General features: G+C 32.1%; 1 protein-coding gene across 1 annotated transcript; it reads right to left on the reverse strand.

The window, feature by feature from the left end:
• Positions 1-555: 555 nt before the first annotated feature.
• LOC146537860 (methanethiol oxidase) lies at positions 556-14,665 on the reverse strand. Its single transcript, XM_085187997.1, has 11 exons — positions 13,097-14,665; positions 9,383-9,537; positions 7,286-7,471; positions 5,102-5,261; positions 4,617-4,725; positions 4,231-4,428; positions 4,046-4,143; positions 2,843-3,027; positions 1,789-1,938; positions 1,200-1,318; positions 556-764 (listed from the first exon to the last, which is right to left on the reverse strand). The coding sequence occupies exons 1-11, from the start codon at positions 13,104-13,106 to the stop codon at positions 716-718; spliced, it is 1,419 nt and encodes a 472-aa protein (XP_085044123.1). The 5' UTR covers positions 13,107-14,665; the 3' UTR covers positions 556-715.
• Between the last annotated feature and the right edge of the window lie 4,807 nt (positions 14,666-19,472).

Genomic DNA, 19,472 nt, shown 5'->3' on the forward strand with positions numbered 1-19,472 from the left:
TTAACCTAAAGAGGTTGGCAGGAAGCAGATGGGTACGAAGAGCTGAAGATCGAGTGTGGTGGCGAGAATTGGGAAAGGCCTATCTTCAAAGAATGAAAATTAAAGTGGTATATTAAATATGGAAAGGTCAAAGGGCAAACGATTTTGCAGGCGACGGCTAATAACTAATAAATATAAGTTACCAGTCGCCGCCTGCAACATCGTATAAATATTAATCTTTAAAATAAAATATGTACTCTAGGGACCAACGCTATATTAACTGTACCTACCTGAATTTTAATAACTCAACGAAATTTCTTAGTGAGGACTGCAGGAAAATGCTTACTACCTGCAGGAGAGGGGTTGTTTAACCCTTTGCTACAAACGGGTGAACTGAATAATTGATACCAATATTTGGTTTAGGAACTAAACTACAAAGGAAAACAAACGTTTTCTTTTGTAGTACTCAATAATGTATGCATTTTGTGAAAGTTTGTAAAATTATATATTAATGAAATGTGAAATAATATAATGAAGTAATAAATAATACAGTAATCTAAAGTAAATAAAAACTACTTGTTTATGTGTAAACGTATTTATTAAGTTAAACATATATAGCGATAAAAATGTAAGTTGATTATGATTTTAAAACAATATAATATTTTTTTCTTTAACCATATAAAAGATTTGTATATTTATAAATATATTTTACTATATATGTAACTCTCATAATATTTTACTTGTCAGCTAACCATATGTCTGATGTACAATCACCCCCTGGATATCTGTTAAAGTAAAATAGAAGATCATTTAAAGTTAATTCATTTTTTAGCTTCACGCTGATTTCCCCACATAGCATATACAACTCCGCACTCTGCCTCCTCACCAGAGCAAATAAATGGAAATATAAATTTAAATAAATATTTAACTTTCTCGAGTGGGGATTCTGCCACCCAGCACGCAATACCTCCAGAATTCGGGGGAAAGTGGATAACGGAGTGTCTTAACACAAGAATCCCTCTGCCTACTCTGCCATATGCAGGATACAGCGTGAAGCTGCTTAATTTTTTTAATTTTAATAAGAAATAAAACGTACAAATATATCAACAGTATACAAACAGAACATAACAAAAGAAAATAACCAATTACAGATTACATTATCTACAAATTGGTATTTAATATCTTATCAATGTACGTAGACAATAAAAAGCCATAATCACCTCATTTCGTGCGCCAGTACTGGCCCGTTCGGCTCCTTGCCGAAGTCCACAAGAAATTCTGGATCCAATTTCATGCCTCCGTTAACTGTGTCCACGTCTAATTTTACTATCCAGCCTCCCTAGATGACACACAATAGAGTAATTCTATATCATTATGTATATATATGATTGCATATGATTGCAAAGGTGTTGGTTGTTAGTTCGATTCCTACTCGGGGATGTATGTTTATTTTTGTGTCCTTAAATGTATCAATGTATATATAAAAAATACATTACGTTAGTAAACAATATATTTAGTATATATATTTTTTTTTTCTAATAAATGAAATTTCTAATTAATGAGAGGAATAAATTTCTAATGAATTGAAGAAGAAAAGACTTCTTCAAGTTCAAAAAAGTGTCAAATCCAGGGTATCGATATGTAAATTGAATTGCCTGAAAGTTTAGCTATGAATGTATGGATATTACCTATAAATTTATAATATTCAGATAAGAAAACAAATAATTACATAGTACATTCGGGCGAAGCCGCGATCGAGTCCCTAGAGTATAGTAAAGTTAGTTTTATTAGTTACTTTAGATGAATTACCTCTTGAGCCATTTGCGGATAGAACTGTTTGTCCCACGGAGAGTAGAGTGACGAGGATACGTATAGACGTTTACCGTCTAGGGACAGTTGCAACATTTGGGGGCCTCCTTGTAATTGCTTGCCTTTTACGACTACTGGTTTAGGTGGTATCTAATGAAATTATGGAATAAATATAATTTGGAAATTTAGATATGATTAGTACATATTTTATATTATTATAAGTAATCTCATAAACGTAGAAGCTCTAAAAACTAAGTCACTTTTCTCCACTTGTATCACAATTTATTTGTCAACTGTTTGGCTTCACGCTATATCCAGCACACAGGAGAAAGAAGTAGAGGGAACCCAGTGTTAAACACACTCCACTCCCGTTATGGCTATTCAACTTTCTCGTTAAAAACATTGGATAATGCACTACATATGAATCTAATAAAAAAATCAAAAATTCGCTATACATATATATGACGTATCTACAATTCAATTTGTTGAAGCCTCCTTCACATACATAAATAACGAGTAGAAATATTACACGAACAAAAGAACGTTAAGCATTAGTATGCTGGTTTAGACCATTTGAAGCTTGAAAGTAATTTAAAAAACAGAAGCTGAACTCCAAATGGATGATACAGCGAAATAGTAATTATGTTTAGTCATGTGTTGTTAATTTCAACTACGAAGTGTTAGACAAAAGGAACAATGGGAAAAGTCGTTTTCTAATTAAATAGAGTAGTTGTAGCTGTTTGTGGCTGTAAATTAAAGGTCTGCGGGTTCGATTTTATATGTATTACTCGATGATTGATGATGATAATTATTATTTTCAATTCATTGTTCAGGTAGATAAAGCTTGGAGTCAAGGTTGGTTGAGTGTTTCAGCACTAGCTTCCGTTTTAGCAAAGCTGAAAAAATTGTGAAGCTGGAAATATATATATATTTTTTTAAGTTCACACATTCACGATTTGGATAAATACCGGGAAACAAGTGTTTAATCACTTTATTCTCTACTTTTTACATTCACAGAGGCCAGCGAAAATGTCGGGAAATACAGAATTTTTACCTCCATTTCCTTATCTTCTACTACTTTAAGACCAAAACTCGCAATTTGTCCTCCTAATTGAACTTTGCCTGTCAACTTCGGATTACTTGGATCAGACACGTCATACTGCCTGACGTCACCGTGAAGCCAACAAGAAAAGTATAAATATTTGTCATCAAGTGACAAAAGAATGTCAGACATTAAACCTGAAAAGGTTAATGGACTTGCCATGTTAATCTGAATTTAATCTCAGAAGTGTCAAGTTTACGAAATTACTAAAATATTTCTGAGACGTAATATAGAAGGAATAGTCTGAATACAAAAAAATAATATATAATATTATTATTTTCATAGTTTGTACATTGTAGAACAAAAAAAATACTGTGAAATGGATTCCTTCAATAAAAATCGTTATTTATTGAAATAGTTTAAAACTTTTATAATGGCAAAATTAAGTTTTTTATTTTATTTTTATTTTATTTAATAGGAAGCCAACGTTGTATACAATAATAATACAAACACTAAAAACAAAAACAATCTTACGCGAGTACTACATTAATTGTATACCCCACTTACAGGCTAACTTGACATGCATGAAATAAAAAAGAAAAACAACAGAAAACAAACACAATACAAATCATTCTACACTAACATTACTTACACTTCAAAATATATATATATATATATATATAAAATATAATAATTTATATAAAGTATAATAAAAATAAAAAACTTATAAGTACCATATAAGAAACAGAACACAAAAATTTAACAATGATTTTACCTATTAAAAAACATAACTAATAATTTCAAGTTAATTGATAATTATTTTTTAAGAGAAAACATATTTTTTTTTGTTTGTAGTTTGAAAGATGATATAGATTGTTTAAATATATCTAAAGCTGCTTTTTTGAATATGCTGTTATATAATATTAGACTTCTATTTAATGGAGCTGCTTTGCCTATGTTACTCCTACAGAAACGCACTTTAAAAGTGTGCTTATTTTTATTGTGGCTTCTAGAATTGTGCCTTGGTACTGCTAAACCTATTCTGTGTAACAAATTTGGACTATCTATACCCCCATTTATAATCTTATGTAAGAAGCAGTTTTAAGGTAATGACAGATTCATATTTTTATATATAAGTTATTATACTCGTATATAGTTCTGTTTATTCTATTGATATTTAAACTTAAGAATCACCATTTTTATTATTATTATTACCATTTATTTTACTCTCAACGCCATCCTTTATTACAGTTTTCGCTGGAACATCAATAACTTTATCCGTTACCCATTTCCCGTTATCAGATTTATAAAATCTAAAAGAAAATAACTGTTTATAACCACATATAAAATATACTGTATAATAAATTAGGATTGCTCAGTAAATATATTAAAGTGCCTACCTGTATACGTTAGCCTCGACAGCGCACCCGACAAATCCTATACCGGATTTGGGATCATGGAGAAATCTGATCTCAAGGGGTGCGCAACCCTCGCTGCCTAAGTCTATGACTTGTTGAAGTTCACGTGTGGACCATTTGTAAACGTTGAGAGAAGTGCCATATCTCTCTGCATTTGGAATATCAGCTGCATGGAAGCCGCTTTAAATTGAAAACATTGAGTTATTATTTTAGTCATACTATGTAGGTACTGTATATAGATTTAAAATATTTGTTAAAAATCTTCGTATGTAAGTATTGAATATTAATTGAAATTGGAAGTTTATTAACAAATTGATAATAAAAATAAAAAAACTTAAAGGAAGTATCGTACTTGTAATTAAACTTACGATTTATAGAACTTTGGTGCACCCCATTCTGACGCAATCATCACATCGTGGTAGGGCTGGTACCAAAAGTCATAACCGAAATTTGCCGGCTTTCCCTTAGTCCACGTACCTACAGAAATTCATGCAATATGTTTACCTTAATTTAGTATATACCGTTTATATAATGCATTGTACATTTGTTAAATATATTTTCTTCTGCTATCCAGCTTCACGCTGTATCCCGCATGTAGCTGGGTAGGCAGAAGCTGGGTGGCTGGGAAGAAGCCTAATCTAGTGTTAAGACACTCCGCTACACTAATTCTGGATGCATTAGGTGTTGAGTGGCGGTATTTATCGCCGCGCTATGCCTCGACACTAGAGCGAAGAAATGAAATTACTAAATATTTTCATTTCCTCGAGTATTTCAAAAATATTTAATAAAATAACTAATTGTTTAAATACATACACAGCAATCACTTACCCTTCCACTTATGTAAACCACTTACCTGTCACTTTCAAAGTTTCCCCATCGATGAGCACAAAATCCCCTTTTCCGTTTTCATTTTCGTCACCCATAGTTGATATCATGATTTCACCACTGGCGAGGCAGTGGGTCGTGTGGGGGAACGTGCAGTTGAACGATCTCATCTCAGAACCATCGATAACCTGATAATGACGGGTTTGGAATATGAACATTCGATAAGGGTTCACAAAAAGTGGTTAATTTAAATTATTTTAAAAATGTTTTTTTAGAATTGTTTCTCGGAAGTGGTAAATAAAAACATACAAGAAAACTATTTGATATTCATAAACAAGTGATCTTATCTATATATATAAAATCGAAAGGTCACTCACTCATCACGAAATCTCATAAACTACATGTGCTAGGAATTTAAAATTTTGCATAGGAGTTACTTATAGGACGTAGGTGCTGGCTAAGACGGGAATTTGCAATATTCGACTCCTAAAAGATTGTTTTTGGGGTCGAAAGTTTGTATGAAACTTCGTTACTACAAATGCTAGGAGTCTCAAATTTTGCATAGACGTCACTAGGACGTAGTCATGGAGACAGAAATTAATAATAACATAGTTCACGCGGGTGTAACCGCGAGCGGGCCGCTAGTATAATATATATAGAAGCTTATGTGTATACTTTAAGTTGCTATGGCTGTCACAATTTTCGTTATTTTTTTATAAAAGCAAATTATTATTATTATGTTTAACAAAGAAACACTATTATTTACCTTAGACATAATTATTTCAAGCGGACTAAATTAAATAAAATGAACAACAATTTCTTACATAGAAAAAAATAGGTATTATTTTTATAAGTATGTCCAAGTATGGTTAAAATTTTCTAAAATATTTCTATCTAATAATGTAAGTAACAAAAATATTAACATAATACTTAAACCACATATATGTATGTACCTTACACAATTTTAAAATTTAAACAATTTTTAAAACAAAATATCAATGTTAATAATGTCAGTAAAATAGTTGGCAATACTACCGAATACCACATATTAGAAGAGACACAATTATAGCCGAGTTGGACTGCGATTGACTGGACGTCGAGGAGAGCTACGAACATTTACTGAATAGTTCACATTATTGGAGTTAGTAATATCTAGATAATTAATTGACATATTGGATCTATTGGCTATTATAGAAACTGTAACGTAATGCTATGTAATGGTTCAATTAGCGTATACTGTATAGTATTATAAATAGCTGTCAATAATTCGACAGTGTTCAACCATTGGAAATAATGATAATAGCTCCTGTCCAATTTAATTGAGATTCTAATTAGAAAATACAGTATATGTCCGCAAAATTTAAACATATTTAAATAAATTGCCTTCACTATATATCATCATATTCGATTTACATCTTTAGTGCCACTATATATCTTCGAATCGAGTCCATTGGTGAGAAAGCTTCTGGTCGTAAGCACAGTGGTTGCAAGTTCCAACCCCACTCGGAATCACACTCGGAATAGAATCATTACATTTCAATTATTAATTCTAGTTCTATTACTGATGGCAATCTTAAATTCGACCACTTAACATATAATATATCGATAATTAGGAGGAAATTTAGAAATGGAGTGTTTTAATGTCAGTTTTTCCTGCAATATTGCTGTGAGAAAAACGGAAAATTGCTTCTTTTAATTCGTGTACATTTTATATACCTAATATAAGTACAGAAACTATAAGCAACGACCCAATTTTTTATCGGATCCAGAATGGGAGGAAATTAAAAAACTTTAACCGAACCGTTGACATAAAAATTCAGTTTTACGAGTTCCACGCAAACAAGATCCAAGTCCAACTTGTGTCCGCGACACTAACGCCCCCGAGTTTATAACTTATGCTGAGAATGATTTCTTTATATTTTCATGGCCATTCAACATTTCAATAACCTTATTCAAAGTATTAGTTCCGTAAAATTATTATTAAATATTTATATATCTATTTACATGGAAGGATTCATTTTCATCAAATATAAAAAAAAAAATCTAAACTTGCCTTGTTTTTGACAAGAAATTCTATAGATATTGAACATAAATATTTAAAGCTTAAAGTTAGACATCATCCAACTGCAACGTTTCCTCAGAAGATTCTATACTATTATATAATACTTAAATATATTTAAAAATCCTAAATATAAATTTAAACATATTATACCTTATAGAGTTCTGGTTTTCGAGGATTTGTGCCAACATCAACAACGAAAACATTGCAGGAGTGTAAGCTGGGCAATATAAGTAAGTTTCTTTTGAGCTCAGGATTGTCATGGCAACTTGAACACACATTCCACCCGCTGTGGTGGAGCTCGTCCCCCACGCTGTCTGTGTAGGTTCTATGAATAACCTTAAAACATATATAAGTATTAAGTTATAGGTAGTTATGAAATATTTTACTATTTTATTATAATGTTTATATAATAAGTTTTAAGATATTCGTATTTTGAAATAGTCCCTATATACATAAAAAAATTCCGAAATATTAAAATATAATATTTCAGTGTCATCTTATTACTATACTTTTATGTTATATTATTTAATAACGATATTTTGAGTATTGTAATTTCTAGAACAATTTCAACATTATGTTTTACATTATAATGTATATTTACATTAATGTTTGTACGTTACAAACATATTATATAGGCCAGAATTAGCCCAAAGGCACAAACATGCGACTATAACCGCGACAGTTTGTAGGTTCGATTCCCTCCCGAGGAAATGGAGGAATATAAAGTAACGGAAGTATCTTAATGGGAACGGACTGTCTTAATAGGTAGGCTTCCATGTTCATCCTAACTATCCTGCTACGCGCGGGGTACAGCGTGAACCTAAAAAAAACATATTTAACTAGTGCAAAGGGAAGAAAATGTTAAACAATGTATAAATATCAAAAAATATCAATAGCGATAGTATTTTTTTGTATCAGTAACATCTGCCATTATCAAAATGTAAGATCACTAGCTGATAAAAAAAGAGTTGCTCAATTTGAGCTAACGATAACAACGTAAAATGGAAGATTTGATTTGTGCATGAATAGTACAATAATATTAAAAATTTGTAAAATAAAATTTTAAAAAAGTGAAATTAATTTCATAGTCATATTTCAAAAAACTAATATTCATTAATTGAAATAAGAATCTTATACTTAATCTACCTACAATGTTTAGTACAAATGAAACAAGTCTTAATCATTTTGAAACACATGATAGAAATCTAAATAAAAATGCAGGAAAGAACAAGCTGATATATTGCATTTCTCTTGTTAATTTAGTTTTGTACGACTACACTTTCCTACTACTTTCCTAGTATTGCCCTAAAATCCTTTAGGATTACCGGAGCGTTATTGCCGGCGACATCGCTCCTGACTAAGCGGGAGTTCGTACAATTTTATTCGCTAATATACCAGCTAAATTAGCTGCCGGTATTTTCATTTTCTTGTTAAACCTTACTATTTATTACATCTTTAGTCTTGTATTCTACGGTTCTACTATATTACGAAAATACTGTTTATGCATTTTATTACATAAAAGTGAATTTGTTTAATCATTCAATTAAAAAAACGAATGAAAAATAAATAGTACTGCACAAGTATTAATAGTACGCTTTATTATATTTATTATAAAATATTATGTTTAATATAATGTAGAGCGAAAGCTAAAAGCGAATTTTATCTAACAAAAGCTATGAAATCTCTAATAATGAAAGAAGGATATGCAAATTTCTTTTCATGTCCATTTTATCTTTTTACGTCCAACTACGGATGGGTATGCATGGACTTTAGTTCACGTTGAAAATCCAGTTTTCATTCAGAGTACGGTCCAGTCAATTGTTCAGAACAAATGTTTGTCTACTCCATCGACGTTTGGACAGGTTTGAATGGGAATACTCGGTCTCTCGGCTAAAGCTCAAATATATCTGTTCTAGTTGAATAACGACTTAAATTTTTTAAGATTTATCAAAGATATTTCAGGAGTATTTTATTTCAAGTCTTGGATTTTCCAAAGTTTATAGTGTTATGTTTTTAAATGTAATAAGTTATATACGTTATATAATATAACTCAACTTCTATTGAATTATTACACGAAAAATGCAGCTGGTATAGGCTTTCGTATCGTATTTGTACCTTTTATATTTAAAAGAACCGAATAAATTATTAAATCTATAATTCAATAATACAATAAGACTAATAACACAACGATTCAATTCCATTTAAAGATGTCACCCACTAAAATCAATACAATGGAAATATCAAAACCTGGCTGTACGTAGGTGACTTTGGATCAACATCGACCGTAGCTAGGTAGTCTTGCTTGCTCTGGTCTGGTTGAACGCACACCACGTAAAGTAACCCCTCCCTGGGGCCGTTCCTGAATGCGTCAAGTGGGGATGCGTACCCGGGCCCATGTTTACCTGCGGAAAATAAATTATTATTGTTAGCTAAATGTGAGATGTGGGAATTTTAATGTGAAACTTGTTTTAGCTATGGGTTTAGTTAATAAGGTTATATAATATTTAATGGTTCGGATTAATTTTAGCGTTATACAGACTCTATTTTTATTAATTTATAATAATTAATATAAAATATAAGTAGGTACACGCTATATCCCGCACACGGCAGGGTAGGCAGAGAGAATCTAGTGTTAAGACACTCCTTATCCCGTTATTTCCTGTCTACGAAAGGATTTCAATAAATCCCCTTAGTAGATACTTCCATACACTATTTCCAAAGAAGATATATGTCAGATTATAATTACAGAAAAGTTTTATATACATGAAAAATTTGTAAAGTAAATTTTAAATATTCTCCATTCAAATACTATATACATATATTTACAATGAAATAAGATTGTTTCTATTTCTACAAAGGATGAACTCAAATAATATGGGATGTGTTAGTACGACAGCGAGGGACACTAACCCCTCGCGACTTAGTAATCTCGTCAGGTACCTAATGTATGCATATAAATTACTCTTTGTTCTGTGTAATCCCGTCAAGCATCATTGTTTACAGAATTATTTAGAGAAATTTTTTAAGAATATCTTCTTCATTTTATATACAATTTTAAACTATTTTTAATATGTTTTGTTATAATAGAGGCTATTGTCGCGTAGTGGAACAGAATCTGAATGTAAGCGTGGTAGGTATATGTTCGATTTCCATTCGGGGAAATGATTGATGTATTTAACATAAACAAACGGTTTCAAAAGTACAAATGTACTTCAAAAAGTTTAAAAAACCTTATTGAAATTTAATTACAAAAAATACATATTAGTACATGAACAAATAAATATATCTGTAGAATAATGTGCAAATATTTTTAAAATTTTTCGTTATTTCTTTTCTTTTTCACAGTTTTACTCGAGTGGGTTGAAACGAAAAACCACTATGGCATCAACTAAACATAAACTAAATACAGAGCAAAACACTTGTTTATCTTAACTAAATTATTTATTTTTAAACCTTTTGTACACTTTTAGATACCATAGGTTACGATAGGTGCCATAGGTGCCATAGGTACCATAGGTACCATAATGTTTAAAAGGTTTAAAAGTAAAAGATTCATTTAGACCGTATCTATTAAGATAAGCCAATGAATTACATTATTGTATCAACATATCAATGTCGATATTACTTTTTAAACTGTGTATTAAGATCAAAGTTGAAACAACGATGATATTTTTTTCACGCTCTAGTTACAATAATAAAGTGAAAGATAACCATTATCGAAACCGTAGTGCTTTCATATTGTTGAGTGATAAACATTTGTTATTAATTATTTTAATAATAATATTTAAGAAAAATATGTTTTCGTCATTGATAAATTATATTGTATTAGAACTTTTAAATAAATTTGATTATATCTTCTAATTTGATTATTTCTTCTAAGCGCGATTCAGAATTCGGTGGAAAGTTTAGAACGGAAGTGTTTAAATGGGAACCGGTCTCTAGGAGCCCAGAATCTCTCTGCCTACCCTGCTATGTGCGGAATACAAAGTGAAGCTAAAAACAATTATTAAAACAGGTAATGGAAGTGGAGTGGACATGGTCATTAGTCCACTAGGATGAAGTTAAACATATTTCTATTTCCGTTAACACGGAATAGGTGCTTTATTTGCTAAGTTAATTCGAAATTAATTGGTTTTTGTTTAAATACTCGTATAATATTAGTCCATAACCACTTATGAGTATCTACAATAAACATGACATCATGCTTACATAACTGATAAGATTAAGAAGTATGTATTTAAGAAGAATAACTGTTATATCACTTTGTAGCTAACATTACATTGTTTCTACAGATATCATATATTTGAGGCACTCGTGGCCCAAGGGCACAAGGGTGCGACTGTAACGCGATGGTGTTAGTTCGATCCCCATTCGAGGGAATGAATTATTATTTATTAATATTTTCATTTCTTCGCTCTGGTACCAAAGCAAAAGCCCGGTGTTAAGGGCCGATGCTCAAAACGCAATATCTCGAAGGTCGACGGAAAGTGGAGAATGGAGTATTTTGGCAATAAGTACCCTCTGCCTTCTCTATATATGTGCAGGATATAGCGTGAAGCTAAAAAGGATAAAACATATATTAGATTCGAGACTGTATATCACGTAAACAATACTTTATGTCAGCGCCACGTGAAAGTATTGTCTCAATAAAGACGTTAAGCGGAAAATGAAATCATATATCACGAGGGCTCCCCCTGTTTACCCCGTCATCGCGCGTCGACTTGAAGTGAGTAAAGATGAAATATGTATATAAGTAACTAGGTACCTGAATTTACTTAAGCGATATGTAAAGTAAGCCAATGTTTAGTGTATGCTTAGATAGTATTTTATCAAAAACATAAATGTGAAATGAGAGCCAAGTTAAATGTTAAATAATGCCTCGTGCACGACCTCACTATCAAAAGAATGGTAGGTCTACATACTCGTATATGGTGCCGAGTTCTGTTTTCACTGAGGATAAAATTTAAGGTCTATATTTCACTCAACAATTTTTTACGTATAGGATTTTTTATATTTGCAAGTTAGTACTTCCAGCTTGCATTGGACTATTAGGTTGATATTGGGTATGGGTTGATATGGGTGCCTGATCCAACCAAAGGTTCTGGTTGGTAAGAAATAGCCAAGTCAAATTTAGAGTGATAAATTTCATGCATGAAGAGACCAAAAGTAGCTTGAAATGGTTCGTGTAAAATACACAAAAGCGCGCTTTCAGGTTTTTAACTTGGCTTGACATGCTGGCGCGTGTCTTGATAAGCCAATAAAATACATATTATATAAATATTTCATTTATTACTATCATACTATATTACGAATGATAAAGCTTATATAGACACCACTTGTATAGCTATTCAAACTGAATACATAATTTGGCAGTGTTGTGAAAATTGAACATTTACTAAATACGTGATGTGAAAGTAACATTTTTTGAGGGCTTCGTGGCGTATGGGCACGAACGTGCGGCTGTAAACGCAACAGGTTGTGGATTCGATTCCCACTCGAGGAAATGAAATATTTAAAGCGCGGCGTTGAGATCCGCCACCCAATACGCAGACGCACGCATCTCTCGAGAATTCGGCATAAATAGGGAACGGTAGTGTCTTAATGGGAACGGAATATATTATTATTAGATATTCCCAGGTTTCCTTAGCCTACCCTGCTATATGGGGTGCAGCATGAAGCTAAAAATATAAAATAGTAACAACAATAATAAAGGAAAAAAACTAGGAACGATATGTAAAAAAAAACTTTATAGTAATAAAATAATACTATCAGTATTTTACTCCATAAGTACATATATTTATGTATATTATAGGTACATACTTTTGTAGAAAACAACAAGTAGTTCCTACTTTTTTACACTTTTCCAATATTTATGTAAATAAGACTGCAGAATAAAAAAACTTAATAATAGTTATAATAAAAAAATGTACTTAAAGTTATTTATACAAATAAAATACTTACAACACGACATATTTAACTGATTCGATAAAAACAACGCAACAACTCGACTGACTTGTTTACAATCTACATTGACAAGTGACAGTTAACTAGTCATCTCAATAACACTCGCGTCAAGAGTTTTATGGTGGGAAAAGCAATACAGATTATTAAGTTTATTTCCATAACTCCACAGATTATATATAAAGAAATATATACTATTTAATAATTTTATCAAATTTAAAATTAAATTAATGAACTATTGCCAATTAGGTACTTTTTATTGTTGTCTATATATTTTATTAAGTAAAAAAAATAATGCTTAAAACAAATTAATTATATAAGTAAATCATAAAATTTAAAGACCTGTTTTTTTTATGTGACTGTAAACGCGACTGGTTGTGGGTTCGATCCCCACTTGAGGAAATGAAATATTTATTTAAATTTACATTTCATTTGCACAAAACGGAAAGTGGGGAACGGAGTGTCTTAACACTAGGTTCCCTCTGCCTACCCTGCTGTGTGCGGGATACAACGAGAAGCTGATATTGTCTTATAAAATGTAGAATTGATTTTTATTTGCTGCGATAAAATTAAATATAACAATTTTTTTGGGAACGTATCTTAACAAAACAATAGGTTCCCAGGTTCCCTCTGGCTGTCATGGTATATCCGGAAAAAGACTATTATATATATTTATTTACATTAGCTTATCACAAAATATTATTACATTGTCGCTTAAGTGTTTGACAATTTGAAATGTACATTCAATTTATTTATCAATGTTTTTTTAATATTATAGAAGCAACACTAACACAAATAGAGTAATGTACATGTAAAAGAACAAAACAGCTTATAAAAAATGATTCAGTCTTTTAAATACAGTTCGTATGTAAAAATGTATTGTCAATTTCTAATTCATATAAATTGTAGCACAGCATATATTCACACATTGATCCTAATCACGTATGCCATTAAGGTTTACGCGTAAACGCTTTTGGCCTAATCTATGGTTATGAGCGTGCGTTTTAGTGTCCTGCAGTATTCGCCGCAAACTGGAATGCTGGTGGAACTGATGTCGTATTGTTATATGCCTGCTTATATTCTTAAACAATATATGCCAGAGAGCTTTGTCCTTCTTCTTCCATAATAAATCTGAAGTCTTCTCCTTAATCCTTCGCATATTTTCGTCCAGTCTCCTAGCTTTTATTTCCATTTGTATGAGCGAACGGGTCGTATTTGTTAAAAGACGGTACAGGTATTCTTTTCTTCTCGTTTTCCTCGGTTCCGCCGTAGTCGCATTTATTATGGACTCGTATTCAATATACTGTGGCTCCTGGATGTCGTTTGTTCCAGTATATATAAATTTATTTCTAAATAATAGTCCGGCTAGTAGAACTATGGTTATAAATATAGCGATCATTAAAATTTTTGAATGTTTGTAAAGAGATTGTGATACAAAATGCATGACGCATGACGGCGTGTCACCTGCATGTCACACTCGCGTCACGTTTACATGTGTAGTTTGACGTTGTGTCACGTCGAGCAACAAGTCACGTCGGCAAGCGTGGTGCGCCCTCTCACGTCCTAAGCGCAAACGGTACTGAGACTGAAAACTCGCCGGTGCGACGCACCCTACAAATTTCCCCAATGACTTTTCCTCTAGGATTTAGGAAGAGCGCAGTTCGGATGTGGTATAATTTTTTTTTGTAATTTTAATATTTTTTGTTGTAAGTTATATAGATATTTATTAAGCAAATAGTCAATATTTAATACAGTTTTGTAAGTTAACTATTACACTAGATTTCATTCGATATTTACTGAAATGTGTAACGTTTCTACCGGAAAATACAATATGTTTGCAAAGAGAATTCACTGCGTTTATTAAAGCTTTAATGTGTAAATAAAGCCTCGGGCAAGTGATTCACATAATACATTTAAAAGAATCTTATATTACATACAAAGAGTGTATTGAAACATAAATAAACATTTTTTTGGCCAGTCTGTGATGACCAGCTGAGTCGATTTTTATGGAACTTTCATTGACCGATAGATAAGGTTATGGAGCAGCATATATTATTTATCTTGAAATCCCGCAAGATAGGAAAAACTGTGTTGTTGTAAAAACCGTGTTTGATGTGCACGTGTACCCAGATAAATACAAAAAATAAAATCATAAAAAAATATTTTTTAATGCATAACAATGTAGATAACCATGAGAAAATAACCAACTTATTTTGCCTATTTTCTTTTAAAAAAAATATTCTAAACTCAACGTTTTTGTAGGTGCGTAAATGGTGAGGGGAGGGTGTGAAGCTCACCCGGAGGTACTCCCGCACTATCTATACCTCTTTGATATCGATGATATTTGTTTTACAATACCTTTGTTATTTAAATGGATCCGTGACTTGGATGCTTAGAAAAAATAAATAAAAAATATATATATTCGTTAAATATTTCTACTCTGACATTAGATGTTCAGACTTTTGTGTTCTTACTAGAAACTTGACTGTAATGATATGGTTTTGGGTTCGATCTCGACTTAGGGAAATGATGATGTTTAAATTATTTTCATGTTCTCATTATACTAAGATAAGGCACAGCGTTGATGTCCACCTTTTAACACTCTTTCAAATTCAGACGGAAACTGGAGAACGAAGTGACTTAAAATCAAATACAATTTTTCAAATTTCACAAAATCAAATACACAAATTCAAATACAAAGAATTTTTTCCCGTGCTATATCATAAACTTGCAATATGAAAATTAACTATATAATTCAAAACAAATAAATAAAGTGTCACGTTTACTTTCCGGTGAATTTTCTGAGGCATTGCGTGTAGAGTGGCGCAACTCAACGCCGGGCTCTTGCCTTGGTGCCAGAGCGATGAAATTAAAATATTAAGAAGTAATAATTCATTACCTCAATTAGGGATCGAACCTACAACCGTCGCGTTACAGTCACACCTTTGTGCCGCTGAGCCACAACGGTCTTAATATCGAGAATAGAATTATTTAAATATATACCTAATTCTATTATTGCAAAAATACATTTAAATTTAATTTAAAATCTAAAAGTTACTGCCAAACAAATAAAACTTGTTTAAATTAATAATTGTTATAAAATCATTTCGATGTTTCAGCACAACTGATGTCAAAAGATAAGTAACCCTTTCTTCCTTTAATTGATTCAATGGAGAAATGGTGAAATATTTAACAATGTCTCAAAGATGTTTCGAGTTTATTCGTATACCGATAATCCTATTGAATCAGGGATCCCGTTCAAGAAAAGGCTTATGCTGAATTCTGATAATCCATCTTCATTGTCTACAAAATGTATTTAAACAGATCTTGAAATATAACTTTCTTCCATTCCATCTTTCTCACAACAATTAATTATTTACATTCAAAGATGCGGCGAAGCGCGGCGCTGAGTTCCACCACTCAACATGCTGTCTCGAAAATTTCGCAGTGGATGGGGAATGTCTTAATTTATGCTTTACTCTGCCCACCCTGCTTCGTTAACAGAAACTGAAAAAATTGCCATGTTTAAGTTTGTAGCTCCATTGCATTTAAGTAAGAGTACCTACATGTGAGCGCAATAGATTTGGGGTTCGATGCCCACTCGAGTTAATGGAAATATTCAATATTTTCATTTCTTCTCTTTGGTAACAATACAAAAGCCCAGGGTCAAGTTTCGCCACTCAACACGCAATAACGGAGTGTCTCAACACTGGGTTCTCTTTCCTTCCCCTGCTATATGCGGGATACAACGTTATAGGTTTTATATTTCTTAATTGTCAATCATAACTTCATTAAAATATTAACTCGGTCAATTCATAAATCGATCGCCACATTGTACTACGCCGTCATTCTCGTGGGAAATCTCCGCCATCCCATTATTATGTATTTAAAATGTAAGGTTAAAAAGAATACAGCGAAGTAAGCTTTAACTCGATGAGTTAACAAATGTATTTTATATGACTTAATTATTAGAAGTCATTTATCTATCCATGTATGTATCTATTTATCTATCTATACTTGTAAATTAATATGTTGTAGATAGTTTTTTCAGTCAATAGAAATTAAATAAGCCATTTTTTTTTATAAAACTAAAGTAACTAAGTATCTATGTCACAAAGAAATAGAAACAACTTTTTCATTACAACTTTCAGGAAATTACAGGGGTGTTTCCAAATTGACACAATGGCGACCCGCGGGGTAGATTAATTGAAAAGAAATTTGATATATACGAATGTTATTATTACTGCTTTTCTATTTATAAAAATCATCTTGATAAATACGTCCTTTCAAATTAATTCCGGCTCGATGTTTTCATATAAGACCAGTACATTTTGTATATACGTTTTCAGTTCTACAAATTCATTTTACAACCAACTGTTGAGATACTCAGAGTCGGTTCTTTAACGAGTGATCTCCATAAAGTAAAAAAAGATATATAATTACATATTATTAAAGCGCTTTCATACATATAATTATAGCTCAAGCTCGGCTTCCTCCATTCAATACGCAATGCTTCGAAAATCCGGCGAAAAGTGTAGAACGGAGTGTCTTAACACTAGGTTCCCTCTGCTCACGAAGCTGAAGTGAAGCTGGTTTATTCTTTATTTATTATGAAAAATCTCACATGCATTTCAATGAAATGCATAGCGTGCGTGAAGCTACCCGTTTATACGCATAAAGTAAACACTTGTGTACCTACTCGTAATAAAGCGCAGGGATAGTTCACTCGTTATATCGTAAAACCTTTCAAATGGAACGGAATATATTGACAGGTTTTTTTTTGAAACGATGCTCTTCGTTAGTTGTTGAGTCTGTGGATTTCTCTTTTATATTTATTATCTGGGTATTTTATACTTACTCCTTAAGTGACGAGACCATCGTGGTGGGGTTGGACTGCGTCAGTAAACGCGAAGAATGTTAGTTTGATTCCAGAAGGGAAACGAAGGAATAAATGATTTTATTTCCTGTTCTAGCATATGATCTCCGCCATTTAACATGCAAGGTCTCCAGTTCGAATGCAAAACGTTTTCCACAGCTGAAGAAGTTGGTGGCATTTCACCTCCCATGCCAATGGACTATAGCGGCTTTGAGGCCGTCCTGGTCAAGGGTACAAGGGTATAACGATAACGCGACGGTTGTGGGTTCGATCTCCACTTGAGGAAATGTGTTATTATTTATTAATCTTTTCATTTCTTCGCTCTGGTACCAAGGCAAAAGCCCGGGGTTGAGTTCCGCCACTCAACACGCAATGCTTTGGGGAACGGAGTGTCTTAACACTAAGTTCTCGCTGCCTATCCTGCTGTGAGCGTTTACAGCGTGAAGCTAAAAAAATAAAAACACTTTTAATAAACTAAATTAGCTACATAAGTATTTGATATAAATAAATTTATTTACCAGTGTCTCTTACCTATTAACAATCTGTAACTTTACTTTGCTAAAAAGTGTTTGTGTCACATATCAATAGAAATTAACTTCCATAGAGCATTGTAAATCCTCATTTGCTGGATTGTGTGTGATTGTTCTTTAAGGAGGGGAAATTGGATTTATTGTTTTCTAGTCCAAAGCGGAGACAGAAGTGTCTTAATGGGAACCTAGTGTCCTAACACTAGGTTCTCAGGTTCCCCCTGCCTATCCTGCTATGTGCATGGGATAAAGTGTGAATTTAGTCGTGTATTTTTTATATTATTACAATATTTTTTTATTCATTTGTAGCATTTATGTATCACGGCAAATATTAATATAATAATAATAATACTGACAATGTTTTTAAGGAAGAAAACACAAAAAAATATATATTCTTATTTGACCGTTGTAAATGGAGCAGTAAATTGATGTAAAAGTAGTTCAAGTAGAAAAAATAGAAGTTGCCTCATTACCTCGTCCGCCGAGCTCGGGGATGAGACACAATCCATTTAATATTGGCTAGCCATTTGTGGTTCTCTTTTATTTATTTTCTTATTTAAATCGGCTTATATAATGTTCGATAAGTATTATATATTTTATTTACATTTTTAAAGTGTTATTCCACATTTATGTAAGGAAAATATTTTTTAGAAAACTTTTAAAAATTGAACGTAGCGGGGTTTGAACCTGCGACTATTTTAGGTTTATTTTATTTACCTATTAAATATTTTCACAGTTACATTTATTGTCAGTACATAATGATAATGAATTCTTTATTTATTTTTTATTAGAGTCCAGTCGTGGTACAAACTATGACTGTAAAACGACTGGTGGTGGGTTCGATCCCCACTCGAGGACATGAAGTATTTATTTAAATTTATATTTCCATTTCTTCGCTCTGGTGTCAAGACAAAGGGTGTCGTTGAGTTCTGCCACTCAACACGCAATGCGTCCAGAATTCGGAGAAAAATGG

The sequence above is a fragment of the Heliconius melpomene genome, chromosome 7 (assembly GCF_056956725.1).
Source record: "Heliconius melpomene rosina isolate 202511_hmr_F chromosome 7, ASM5695672v1, whole genome shotgun sequence".
NCBI lineage: Eukaryota > Metazoa > Arthropoda > Insecta > Lepidoptera > Nymphalidae > Heliconius > Heliconius melpomene.

Excerpts from the sequence above, each read along its gene's own strand:
- LOC146537860 (XM_085187997.1), bottom strand. Across the intron at positions 1,319-1,788 it reads ATCCGCAAATGGCTCAAGAG|GGAGGCTGGATAGTAAAATT; the intron begins GTAATTCATCTA and ends TGTGTCATCTAG. Across the intron at positions 765-1,199 it reads GTACTGGCGCACGAAATGAG|ATATCCAGGGGGTGATTGTA; the intron begins GTGATTATGGCT and ends TTACTTTAACAG.